This window comes from Stylophora pistillata, chromosome 4 (genome assembly GCF_964205215.1).
Source record: "Stylophora pistillata chromosome 4, jaStyPist1.2, whole genome shotgun sequence".
NCBI classification, from domain to species: Eukaryota; Metazoa; Cnidaria; class Anthozoa; order Scleractinia; family Pocilloporidae; genus Stylophora; species Stylophora pistillata.
The window spans coordinates 3833115-3845946 of NC_142522.1; the positions used below are offsets into that span (position 1 = coordinate 3833115).

Consider the following 12832-nt stretch of genomic DNA (forward strand, 5'->3'; position numbering starts at 1 on the left):
AGACGGTCGACAGTACATGAGGGTCAGAAATACATGAATCACCTCTGTATGCGGTGTTCCATATTTGAAAAGTACGAGGATGTAGTTCAGTGGCGTACTGGAGTCATGTTTTGAAGAAAAAGTGACAAAAGAAATTAATCATGAGGAAGGTTTCCGGAAGCAAGCCAGTGGAACGAAAATTCAAGAGGAACTGTGATGTTCCTTTGCGAAATCAGCAGTAATAAAAGGCAAGCCAGTGGGGAAGGTCGTTGTTACCTGTTTCAGCAATGTTCGCCCATTGACGGGTCCATTTCCCAAATCGATCCGTCTCACCTAGTTCTCCATTTGCTTTAGTGAGTGTTGTTCGGAAGTGGCACCCAAGCGATCCCGTGTTGCTTCTGAGGCAGAGACTTATAAATCTTTTCAAATTGTATTTAAAAACTAACACATAAATCATCAATCAAAAGAGTGTAGGGGAAAAACAAACAGATGAAAAACTCGGGCGAAAATGAACAGGAAAAATAAAAATGAAAAATTTTCCTCACTTCTACCTGCATGTAAAATATTCTACTTTCGATTGTCACCTAATGTCTTAATTCAATTAACAATGTTATGTTTTGTACAACAAAAAAATAAAATAATAATCATGGCAATAATTATAGTGATAATAAAAATATAAAGAAGAAAAGGAAATTATTAACGATTCGAAGTGATCCACGAATCCGTGAAATCAGGCCGCCACGTAATACCAATGACATTGAATCCCTTCCCATTTGCTGTTTTTTTTTTCTTCTTTTAATCTACTAAGCAATGACATCAACACAGAAGGGATTTTTTCGGAATTGATTAAGGCTAACGTTTGTTCGCGCAATTTTTTTAATTCGTTAGACTTTTATGTTTTCATTTGTTCGTTTACTTATGAAGGCCTAAATGTGACAACATTCGGTCACAAATGTAATAAAGTCCTAAATGTAATGACATTTGGTCCTAAATGTAATTAACGTCCGCTGCAATTGTTTTACTGCGCTAATGCATTGTTGTTTTCGCGGACATCCACATTGATCGAGGTGTTTAACTGACAGCTGTTACACCAAAAAATATCCTCTGACAAGTAAGCATGTCACTTTGCAGGCTCGCTGATGTCAATCAGAATCTTTTACTTATTAGACGCAAGTCGAGTAGCATTAGCTGCAGACTTATATTGACGGCATAAAATGACAGCCGGAAAAACAATTAGAACGCTGGCCAATACCTCCATATATCACTGGCTCAAACTCCTTTAAGAGTCTGAGCTTAAAAGTACATTAAAAATACAACAGATTTTGGAAAAATGTGATAACGTTTTACTTGTGTGATCAGTGATGGAGGTACAAGTCGTAAACCAAATTACAAACTTGGACAAGGGAGTCTGCAGACTTTTAGGTTGAAAATTTATAGGCTCGGATATACATTTATCGTCTTTCCTTTCTTGATCAGACCTTGTTAGCATGCACATCAGTATTGTTTCCCAGTTCGAACCTTGTGACAGCTCTCTAGAGAGTTATTGCTTTCAAATTCTCGAATATTTTCGTGATTATATGAATAGAGACAAAATAATTTTTCTCCCTAAGAGAACATAATTGGAGACAGTTATGTTTTCTTGATCTTGAAATGCGTGCAACAAATCCCACAAACGAGAAAGGTACTACATAAGTCTGCATCAAATTACATACTCAGTGACTTACATTTAACAGGTGTAAATGAAAAGAAGCTGCTGACCAGCACATTAAAAATGGTTATTTGAATTTAAGGCTGTAAATGATATCTGGGTTCCCAAAAGCTCAAGCAAAAATTTGTGCCCTTACTTTCTCTGCGATGTGAGTAAAACTAATTGTATAAGCCGTTATTTAATGGTCTACTGATTGATTCAAAGAAAAAAAGGAAACGTGGTTCGCTGGACGCGCTGATCTCCTTAACGATTAGATAGATAGATATTTATTAGATAAAACAGCATAACCTGAATCGTCACTATAAGAGTGACATGCATGTCAAGAGCATAACTTTTCCCGATCAAATTAGCTGGCATTAACACAAAAGATTTGTCCGTTAACATTGTATTCATTGGTTGAACTGACTTTAAAAAAATGTGATGGTTTTAGCATTACTAGCATTATTGTGGGATAGGTCTGTGGCCCATAAATGTCGTGAAAACTCCGAAAAGAACAGGAAACCTTGTGCTTTAGCAGACGACGTCTATGAAGCCCTGCTTGACCGGGTTGAAGGCAAGACGCAACCACCAATGAAGGAACGGACGAGAGCAATACGTGCAGCTGCTGTGCGATACTGGAGAGCCGGCGAAAGGATATCAGTCAAAGAGGACCACGGTGATAAAAGCACTATATTACGAGGCCATCGAATGTTAAAATCACCAGAGGTGACCAGTAGGGGTTGAGGAATTTGAAAGGACGAAAGGATCTGGTGCGGGGAAGCTGGCTTGCTCTCTGAGGGACAACCTTTTTGGGAGTAAGTCGAGCTAAAACCACGAGGACGGAAATTGTAGCCTACCTAAAAAGTAATCCGTGCGATGGCGACGGCCTCGCTCTTTTGGAGAATTTAACAGATGATGAGTTCGCTTGCTAGGACGAATGACTATTTAACTCGTATGGCGCGAGATGGGACCTATGAAGATCAGAAAACAATGTGCGCAGCAGGAAACTTGTACAACATCGACATCCAAATAGTTTCCTCTCTAGGAGTTGGTGGGCAGAGTAAGTTCATTCCGTCAGCAAGTGTTTCAGCAGCTACCGTGTACCTTGGACATTTTACTGAGAACTACAGCGAACACTCTGTGAGCTTGGAACAAGTTACAGATCACAATGGCGGTAGTGAAGACAACTACGAAGTAAATAACCCAGGAGAAGACGAAATTTCCGAGGATCACGCAAATAAAATGCATATAGAGCAGGACTGGAAATGGATGATACTGTTGATTATCAGGATGACATTGACGCAAAAAGTGGACCTGATAGTATCGTTGACGATAGTGGCGACACAGATATGACTGCTGATATAGCTAAGGGATTACACATGGTAGCTGAACGAACGAAACGAAGCCTGAATTACACATGAAGTCGACAAAGGTATACTCAATGATGGTAATAAGCTAGTATATATTCAGTTTGTTTCAGACGTAGACTCATTTGCGACGAAAAGGGATAACGAACGTCACACTAGAAATCTTGTTCTTTGTAGCTGCAGTCGTAAGTGTGGGGCCTGGTGACTAAGATTAGACGCAGCTAGGGAGGTAGCTGCCAAGTATTCTGGATGTACAGCATAACTGCACAACAACTGAAACCAGCGGTCAAACGTTAGGCATGAGCAAGGGGATCAATCTGGCCAGCCGCGCACAAATTACCCGCGCAAAATTTTAAACGAAAACACCAAGGGTCAACCTCTGGTGGAAGTAAATGAAAATTCAAACGTTCAGCATGAAAAATCCGTAAAATGAAGTGGCAGAAGACAGTCAAAACAAAGAAAAATTAAAGGACCCTCTTGGGTTTACTGTGTTACAAACACAGCTGGCTTTCTTTCTCGACTCTCAAAATAAACAAGACATCCTGGATTCCTATTACAGCGAAATCTTTTTGCGTTATAATAAATTCTTTATTGACTAAGCCAAAAGTAAAATCCATCTTAACTCGAAGTGTTTTAATGTCGTCTCTTACAATTTTGGCTAATTTTCTTCTCACACTGAAATTATCATTCACACTCAATAGAATATATTTTCAACTGATACTGACTTCATAGATCACATCTGAAGAAGAATACATTCCCTATCCTCGAAAAAATCCGTTCAAAACATCAGGAGCATCGACGAAGTTCTTCAACTGCTTAAAAATACCACTGACTAACAGGCGAGTTGATCGTTTTGCAAGTTGTGAGAACATTGCCCCTAGGCTCTAGACCCCGTCAATTTCCCCCTTCCCCTTCCCCCTCTCCCTCCCCCACTCGAACTGTCCTTAAATTTCCTTGAATAACCTCTTCGACGGACAGTGCCAAGGATTTTTTAAAAAAATGAAGGCGAGAAAATAAACTAACCGGTGCGCTGCTTTCAGGCTTGGTTAAATATATATTTAATGATACTAATTAATAATTTGAAGCCTAGTTTCAACTCTTTCCATCGGGAATTACCTAAAGATATAAAATATGTAATTTAGCGGACAGTTCTTATTTACCCTGATAATGACCTATAGTGTCGAAAACGTTGGGTTTTTACTTTTTAAATAAATTTTGGCTTTGTAAATAGCTCATTTTTTAAATTAGTTAAGATTGAAAGGTTTTAAAATCATTTTTTCTTTGAATTTCTGCCTGTTTGTTCTCAAAGTCATGTTTCAGAGAATCCGACAGAAATTGTGTAATACCGCTGGGATGAATTGTCTTAATTCAAAAGGAAACTTTCCCTGTCTTGGGCACATCACGCCACATTTTTTCTTTCTCAATAACAATAGATGGACTCGGTCGGAGCGTAACTTCAGTCGCCTTCCTAACACTAAGAGCAAATTTCAGGATGAATTTCGGGATGTAATTGCGCATTTCCTACGTATAAATCATGACACTAATCAGCCTCATTGTGTGCTGTCAAGGAACTTGAATTTCAAGGTAGGTATATAACAAGACTAACCACCAGATAGATAAATTTTTGTGATAACTGACTGTTGGCTGCGCAAACGGCATCTTTCTTGATAGGACGAGAAAGATCGCCATATGTTGTCGCTTTCTGATTGATGTCCCTTGTTAGTCACACGGACCTGAGATGTATATGCGCTTTTTAAGACAGTCACAACAGAAAAGAGAAAGAAAATATCTTAACCAAATGCCGTGACAATCGCTCATTGCGGAAAACAAAAACGTTTTCCAACCTTTTCGCACAGTGAAAGAAATATCTCTCAAATTCTAACTTAAAGTATAGGCAAATGGTTGCATTGAAGACCATTTAATGAGTTTTAAGACTAAGGAAAGTATATATACTGCGGGACTTTTCAAAAGCCTTCAGGTGCTAATATTCCTGCGTCGTAACTTTCGATTTCTTCCAACATGATTTCCACCATACCTTGTGGTATATTTTGGAAGACGCCAAGGAGAAACTAAAATACAATGTCCTATATGTTGAGAAGAAAATGCAAATAATACGCCTTTATCTGCTTTCGATTAATGAGTTGTATCCCTGAATATGGGAAATGTTGAACTTTATGTAAATTCTGTTTGGAAACAGTTTCCGCTTCAGTTCTTTCATACGTCATAGATTTCTCCCAGTCTAAATGGATAAACAACACTAGAGGTAACATTAAATCAACTACATTGTTCCTTTGAACTTCTACAGTGTTTCCGCAAATTTGGATTTGTTCTGTAAATTATTTTAGGATCCCAAGGTTAAGAATTTGTAGTTTTCATGCTATGATTGTGCATGAGTTAACGGATCAAACAAATAATTTCGTTTCGTCCGTCTCGTCTCCATTTCTGAAAGTAAGACTTAAGAGCCACTAAGCATAAATATCGAGAATCGAGGGCCGTAAGGGAGGTTTTCCGTGAAACGTGATCGGCTGTTTTTAATTGCCGTGACTCGCGATTATAAAAACTTAAAAGCCGTGAACTGTGAAGGATATGCCAGTCGTGATGCGTTAACAAAAAAACTATTTTTCGTTATCCGAGATGACTGAAATGAAAGCAGGTTTTTCCTTGAAAAGTTATTGGCGAAAATATAAAATCTCTTGACCAAGCCTGTTTGGTCAAGATGGCCGGATTGGTCAATGTTCTATTATTTTGAGATCTTTCAATTTGATGCCAAGAGCACATCAGTATGAAGGTTTGTAGCCAATGCTTCTCGGCCTACGTCTCTAGCAAAAAAAAAGATGCTGATTAAAATCAACGAGCGAGCCCGCAATACGCCATGAAGTTTGGTCAGAGGATTCTCTGATGCAACAGTTGTCCCTTTAACATCTAAGTTTGGATGTACAAGTGCAGTAAAACTATTGCCTTGAAGGCTTATTACATCTAGGACCAAGTTTATTACATTTAGGACTTTATTACCCATAGGAAAGTTATTACATGTAGGACTTCAACATCCCCCCCCTCCCCGCTCCTCCCTTCGCAGCCTTTGGCTGGTCCACTCATATAAAGGAACTGAAGAAGAGTTTTGCCAATAAACTAAGCGTTATAAAGAAGAGCAGATTCTTACCTAAACGGGATCTCTTAAAACTGTACTTTTAAGTTATAATTTCTGCAGTTATCATACAAGGGGCAAAATTACTGAATTGTGATTGGTCAAGACAGAGGGCATTTTTTCCTAACCCTAACTCTAATTTTGGTAATTGCCGCGGGCAAAATTACTTGAAAATGATTGGGGCAATTTCAAAAATTAGGGTTAGGGTTAGGGTTAGGGTTTAGGGTTAGGGTTAGGGTTAGGGTTTTAGGGTTATCGTTCTTGTTTTTTTTTGTTCAGCCAACGATGCTTCGAATCAACACCAAAGAAAAAGTTTTAAGTGGGGAAGAGGTACTGACTGTCTGACTGAGTGACTAACTGACGGGCCCAAATGACAGACTTATAGACTGACTTGGGGCTAATTAATTTAATTAAAAATGGGGGTAGGCTTTTTGCAGAACCTGCGGAGCTGCAAAGCAAAGAGAGATGGCAAAATTTTCATGACGAAGGGCTATCTCTCGAAAGTAAGCCTTAGAAGCTCTTTACGGTGGCCAACTTACATCTGTTCATCAACTCAGTTTATAAAAGCAAAGTTACCCCTTTATTCTTCCCCATCGATGCAGCACCAGTTTCTTTTGAAACTTACCCGGTAGACTAACTGACTGACCGACCAAATAACTGACTGAGAAACTGACGCCTGGCTAAAACTAACAGACTGAGAGATTGATTGGTTCGTCTTCTTTAGCAGGTCACATTCACGAGAAAAGACCAGCTGCGAAATGGTAATGGGAAGACAATGGCAACGTTTGGTGTTTGTACGACAAGGACCACTTGGTAAACTTTACAGACCGTTATCTGTATCATGAGTCGTGTTATTTAATTGATCTCTGCCTCAGAATACCCTGGTCATAAAGGCATATCATTCTGTTCTTTGATTTCTTTCTAGCGCTGTCCTCATCGCCAGCAGTCACTTTCAGGATTTAAATCCTAGTTTACATGCTGTCGTGATCGCAAAACATTTCTAAAAGACACAAAGTATTTAATCCCGTGTATCTTTCTAAAATTTTCTTGAATTTTAAATCACGATTCCTGAGTCAACAATAAAATACTAATTGAGAGCTTTGAAAAACTCCACTAAAAGTAACAATATAATATTAAAGCCGGTATAAACACTCGAAAAGTTATCTATTAGAAGATATTTACTAGGATTTATACTAGACACATCTAACTTGACTATTTCTGGTGATTTCATTTTGTTTTTAAGGGAAGAAATCTACAAGAAAAGATAGAGCAAGCTTTCCTTGCAATTGATGGGCTAGCTCAAAGAAGGACAGAACATACATTCAATTTCACGGTCAAGGGTCAAAACTATCGGCTAGTCTTTCATTCAGAAAGGGGCATGTATCAAGAAAATTTGCAATATGGCACAAAAAGAAAGGTGGAAAGAAGACCAGAAAAGCCTTTACTTTCTATGGTATTTGATTGGTAAGTGTGTGCTGATGACAAATTATAATTATCGAAATAATTGAACTAAAATATATTATTATTATTTCGCATTTCGCAGAAACACATAAGTATACACTCGGAAGCGTAAACTCAAACCGTTTATTTACAGAGATTCCGATGATAATCCACAAATGTTTCCATGATCGAACCGAACAAATATCCAAATTTGACAGTAAGGCAAGTTTTCTACGAATTGAAATTACACCTTAGCGAGCGAAATTAAAATGTACATGACGTACGATAAAACTTATCGACTGCTTCGAGTTTAGAGTCTCCAATAACGAAAATTTTACGGTAGCAAAATATGCCCGCGCAAATTCAAGTAGGTCTCTTTCGAAAAGCACGTGGTCTATTTCCCGGATGTTGACGCCAGATGTAGGGACCCAGTGGGAGCTACAATCATGTCCATGAAGGTCGCTAAGGTTTAGAAATGAGCTAAGGTTTCGAAATATATCTAAAAAGTAGAAACCAGTATTTTTGAGGATGCAAGAGGTGGCGCCTCTCTTTCTATTTTCTTCTTTTTTTTTTTCGCAACACAAAGAACACTACCTACAAAGCAAGACCTTACCTCAATCTTAAATCTCTCTGTGCCATGAGGCACATAAGGCTTGGACGCCTCTCCTCCCCTGTGTTCGGTCTGCAGCTGCATGGCATACAGCATTCCATGTTTTCCAGCCTGCGCCGTTTCTATCCTTTTCCACCATTCGCCGCCATGTTGCTTTCTTTATTTTCCTTCCTCCCTCTGGTGTCCAACCAAGGGCCACTGCACAGTCGTCGTTCCTTTCCTTCCTCTTTATGTGCCCAATCCAGTTCTCCATCTCCGTCCCCTCACCTCCTCGCTGATCTTTCCTGCTTCTGCCATCTAGAGAACTGTCTTATTGGAGACATGTTGCCATCGGATCTTGAAAATCCTCCTTAGATTTTTAGCCTGGAAAGTGTCAAGCTTCTCTTCCTCTCCTTTAGTCACTTTCCAAGTCTCGCATCGGACAAGACAAGGCTATTGAAAAGGGAGGCTTTGGTTTTTCTCTTTATGTCACTGGATTGCCAGATGTTTGATAGCCGCTTTATCTGTGTGCTGGCCAAGGCTACTCTCTTCTTGACATCAGCTGTGCCTCCACCGTCCTTTGTCACATTTGCCGCACCCATATATGTAAAGCTCTCCACCTCCTCTATTTCACTCCCTCCAAACTTCAGCTTATCATCGCTTTTGCTGTTGGCTTTCATGGCTTTACACCTCTTGAAATTCAGCTTCAGTCCAACTTCGGCTGCATTGTCTTCAAGTTTTGTTGTTTTGTTGTGAATGTGGCTTAGGATAGAAGGGCTAGGTCATCTGCAAAGTCCAGGTCCTCCAACACGGTTGTGAAGTTCCATCGGATCCCGGTTGTCTTACCCTCTACGGTTTTTCGCATGACCCGGTCAATCACTAGCAGGATTAAGAATTCCTACATAGCAAGACAGACACTACTTGCAATACATTACTTATACTACTTACTATACAATACTTCCTTAGACTACAATTCTTACACTACTTTTTACAGTTTGTTTTTCGGTTGCACACCTATGTACCTGGAAAATTGCGATTCAAAACGGTTTCCAGGTGCGCCTCTCTCGTACTCTAGAAATAGTACTGTGTTTTTTGTTGCTTTATTTTGTTTTGTTTGTTTGTTTGTTTGTTTGTTTTTTTCATAGTCAATTTCTTATGTCTTCGCATTTTTAGGTCTATTGAGTCCTCGCTTCCAGAACTTCCAAGGAACTGTGCCTATATACCAGCCTATAGTTCATATATACGTGTGACGTTAGGGTCATTTTCACGGGAATTTAAAGAGGTCGAACAGATATTCAAAGCGTCTATGACTGATGTGAAGATCGTGAAAATCGACCGCATGCAAAATCCGGTCAGGTGGAAAAACTATCAGAGGTAGGAAGAAACCTACGCCACCGCTCATAAATCTATATATGATAACCCAGTGTGGTCCGGAAAAAAGGGTTGAATGGAGGTCACCCACGTCCCCTCATTTGGGCAGGATTTCTATTAAGTAATGTCAAGTGGCATTAACTGTATAACATCGTCTCCCACATACACCGTCTTATATCAATCACTATTTTGAAGTAATCTATTTCACGACTGTAGCAGCGATAAGTAAAGTGCTAAGATTCACTCTAAGGACATTCCATCATGACACATTTGCGTACGCGAAGGTTCCTTTTAGTTTTGTGAAGTTATATATCAACTGCTGCAGTTTGGGAAAGGAAAATTGGCTTTAAAACATGACGTACTTGTGAATAAGACGGTGACACCTCTGACATCTAAACTGCTATTTGAGGGGCGAAGGGTAAAGTATTACTACACCGAATATACCATTATAGCATCATCATGGATAAACTGTTTCATTTCCACTTTCTTTGGCAGGAAGAAAGACTACATGAAAAAAATGGCACGTGGCAATGCACAGATGGTCAATGAGAAAAGATTGTTTCATGGGACGAGTCCAGATGCTGTCAATGGTATCTGCGAAGAGAGCTTTGATTGCCGTCTAAGCGGCAAAAACGGGACTTCGTATGGTAAAGGAAGCTACTTTGCAGTGAAAGCATCCCTTAGCCACGGTTACGCAGGAGTAGATACTGATTTGACTCGATCTATGTTCTTCGCCAAAGTTCTCGTAGGTTCGTATGTGAAGGGTAACCACACATATAACAGACCGTCCCAGAAGCAACCTTGGAATGGAGCCAGTAATATTTATTACGACTCCTGCGTAGATGACGAGTCGAACCCAAAGATGTTTATTACCTTTGACAACGATCAGTCCTACCCAGAGTATATCATCCAGTATAAATCTTGGTGCCCTTGAAACACACAATTTACGATGGGCTTCATCCACTATCCATATAATATATGTTTTAGGCAAGACTAAAAGCAACGATGCTAAGTGTGAACGGTAAAAATCAGTTCTTTAGATGAAAATCCGCGTGTTAAAGATGAAAACTACATTTTCTGAATTGAGGGGCTCACAGCCTCTTTGATTCATTTTCAGGTCAAGTGTCTGAGCCTTGTCAGAGAAAACGCTAATAAATACTTTTAATTAAGAAATGACTGTAATCGGCTAATATTTTAAATCACCCTTCGCCTCTACTCCCCCAAAGGTCGAAATGAAAAGACTCCCTGCGCCGGCCTGCGAGTGTTTTCTCTGTGCTGGATGTTTGTTCCAGTTATCGACCAAGGATGTAAAATCAATTTCGAATTCTTTATTTTAAAATGTTATGGGAAAATAAATTTTCCCGTGATCTTTGCGTCCCGTCAGTGTCTTGAATTGATCCGATCAGCCGTAGGTAGTCATACGGGTAACGCATTACAGGTTTCACTTGTCTGAGTTATTTCATCCATTGGCTTTTATTCGACAGTGACCTCACTCTGAACAATGATACGCTGTAAATCCAGCTAACAGCAACACGCACGAATGAAATTCTCAGAAAGCGCACCAACAACGAACTCAACCTTTAAAACAAACTTAGAGAGATTTCTCACAGTTTGACACGATGTTTCTTGGTGTAACTTAATGTATTTTATTTTTCGGATTATCTCAGTAGTTAAACATTCGCAGTCGATACGCATTTGAGTTCTCTCGTTCTGTGATTTCTGGCTTGGAACTATTAGCAGATTATATTTTTAGCCCTTAACGTAACGCAAAGGAAGACAGCAATCATTTCAGAATTTCCCGCGATTGAAAACAATAGAAAATATCTCGATAGATGTGATCTGCACACTATGAAAATTTGAGAGAGAGAAAAAAGAGAGAATTTTATTGTTTGAATCAGCGACTCAATACCGAAATTTGCAAAGCGAGCAAGCTGCTAAATACGATATTTAGAGTTAGTCAAAAGAATAATAGAACAGAGGAATAATGGATCGGGGGAATGACGGAATATCTTAAGGCGCAGAATGAGGGGTATTCAAAAATGCTGATTGCCTTTTTGTTCGAAACTAGAGAAATTTCAATTTAAAAATGGAATGCAATAAAATCAGAAAATTATTTACAATTAACTGGAAAAATTAAGAGAAGCATAGATAATCATTGTTGGCGCCCAGAGCCTATAGGTAAACCATGAGGCTTTCGAACTAGCCACTTTAAATTATTGTTATTATATTACTATTGTTATCACTGATCATTATTGTTAACATCATCATTTGTCATCATTCAATTATTGGTTGAATGTCAATTACACAATATATTCTAGCTTGAATCACCTTTCTCTTGTAGAACAGGGTGCTCATAATATTGCATGATGCGGTAGAAATTTTTCTGTTTTGAATGTGAAGCAAATTAATTCTGCAATACTACCTTCTACCGTCATTATATAGCCTTTAGTTCTTTGCCATAAAAATTTTGCAGTCCCAGTAGCCAAATGCAATCTTTAACTGTCTACTTTTCTTATATGCTGTTGAATTCTATTACAGCTCATTACATCATTTCCAGGTGTGATAATAGTGGCATACTAGCGACGATAGTAAGTTTTACCTTGGGTGCTGTTGTTGGTAGTGGTAAGTATGACTTTTCTTATATGTTTTATAACTCCTATGTAAAAAATAAATCCCACTGCATGAAAAAGCCGATGATGGTTCCTATATGACTGATTGTTTTGAAAAAGTGAAATACAAATCTATTGGATAAACAGCTATCTGATCTGTTTTAGTAGCTTCTTATACAGTTTATGATAGTTTCTTTATCCACGGTGTGGAAGTCACGAGAAAAATTTTGGTAAATGAAATGGTTATCTGACTAATTTATAATAGTCTCTCATAGTTATCATCAACAAAGATAACTATTAGGAAGTATCAAATCATATCAGGGATTATTAAATCAATTGATGTTTATCCCAACTTTTTGATAAAATCAGTCCTTTATGAGCCTCTACCACTCCTACTGTGTGGCGTGTTCTATTTGAGAACAGAATATAAAATAGACTAATTGAACCATCACTTCATTCATGAACAAATGTTCTTTCTTATACAGATTTTAAAATCGTTTTAAAACATTTGTCGATAAAAAGCTGCAAACTGGGTAAAAATGATCAATGTTTCTCCTCCCACCCCCCCCCCCCCCCACTCTTTGTGCCCCTTTGTCTTTATGCACATCGATTATTACACAGCACAGATACCAGTGACTACATAAC

General features: G+C 38.7%; 1 protein-coding gene across 2 annotated transcripts; it reads left to right on the plus strand.

The window, feature by feature from the left end:
* The first annotated feature begins 4436 nt into the window (after positions 1-4436).
* LOC111327087 (protein mono-ADP-ribosyltransferase PARP12-like) lies at positions 4437-10956 on the plus strand. 2 transcript variants are annotated; one of them, XM_088756376.1, is made up of 5 exons: positions 4437-4617; positions 6903-6991; positions 7422-7642; positions 9381-9581; positions 10074-10956. In XM_088756376.1, exons 3-5 carry the CDS (start codon positions 7557-7559, stop codon positions 10510-10512), a joined length of 726 nt encoding a protein of 241 aa, XP_088612502.1. In that variant the 5' UTR covers positions 4437-4617; positions 6903-6991; positions 7422-7556; the 3' UTR covers positions 10513-10956. The 2 variants fall into 2 exon arrangements, with proteins under 2 accessions (XP_088612502.1, XP_088612503.1); XM_088756377.1 differs by having other exon boundaries at positions 6906-6991.
* Positions 10957-12832: the final 1876 nt, after the last annotated feature.

Excerpts from the sequence above, each read along its gene's own strand:
- LOC111327087 (XM_088756376.1), top strand. The coding sequence starts at position 7,557 with ATGTATCAAGAAAATTTGCAATATGGCACAAAAAGAAAGGTGGAAAGA. Across the intron at positions 7,643-9,380 it reads CTTTCTATGGTATTTGATTG|GTCTATTGAGTCCTCGCTTC; the intron begins GTAAGTGTGTGC and ends TCGCATTTTTAG. Across the intron at positions 9,582-10,073 it reads AGGTGGAAAAACTATCAGAG|GAAGAAAGACTACATGAAAA; the intron begins GTAGGAAGAAAC and ends TTTCTTTGGCAG.